General features: G+C 50.5%; 1 protein-coding gene across 1 annotated transcript in view; it reads right to left on the reverse strand.

The window, feature by feature from the left end:
• Positions 1-374, reverse strand: part of LOC119586187 (glutamate-gated chloride channel-like) — a gene marked incomplete at both ends in the record, with an annotated part of 81,629 nt that overhangs the window by 7,112 nt on the left and 74,143 nt on the right. Inside the window, 1 exon segment of the mRNA XM_037934889.1 lies at positions 1-99. Within this exon segment, the coding sequence (XP_037790817.1) occupies positions 1-99 (99 nt within the window).

The following is a 374-nucleotide window of genomic DNA, read 5'->3' on the forward strand; positions in this document are numbered from 1 at the left end:
GCGGTGCTTGTCGGACCTCGAGGCGTAGTTGACGAGGGCGAACTCCAGCAGCGCGCCGAACACGAATGTGAGGCACACGCCCGTCCACACGTCGATGGCCTGCGGGGGCGGAACGGAGGGTGAGTGGGCGTCGCCGGTGGGCGGGGCGCGGGGGGAGGGAGAGGGAAGTGTTCGATGGACTACTGTGAGTGATGGGCTGTCTGGAGTTCAAAGGAAAAAGTAAGTAGCAACGCAAAAGATTCGCCTTTTTTTTTCTTTAAATCAAATCACTCATAAAAATAAATATGATTTAGAAGCGGTGGTTAGAATGATATACTGTCAGATCTTAGAATGGTTAGCATTTTATATATTTTTTAAAACCAAACGGAAGGAGC

This window comes from Penaeus monodon, chromosome 21, assembly GCF_015228065.2.
Source record: "Penaeus monodon isolate SGIC_2016 chromosome 21, NSTDA_Pmon_1, whole genome shotgun sequence".
NCBI lineage: Eukaryota > Metazoa > Arthropoda > Malacostraca > Decapoda > Penaeidae > Penaeus > Penaeus monodon.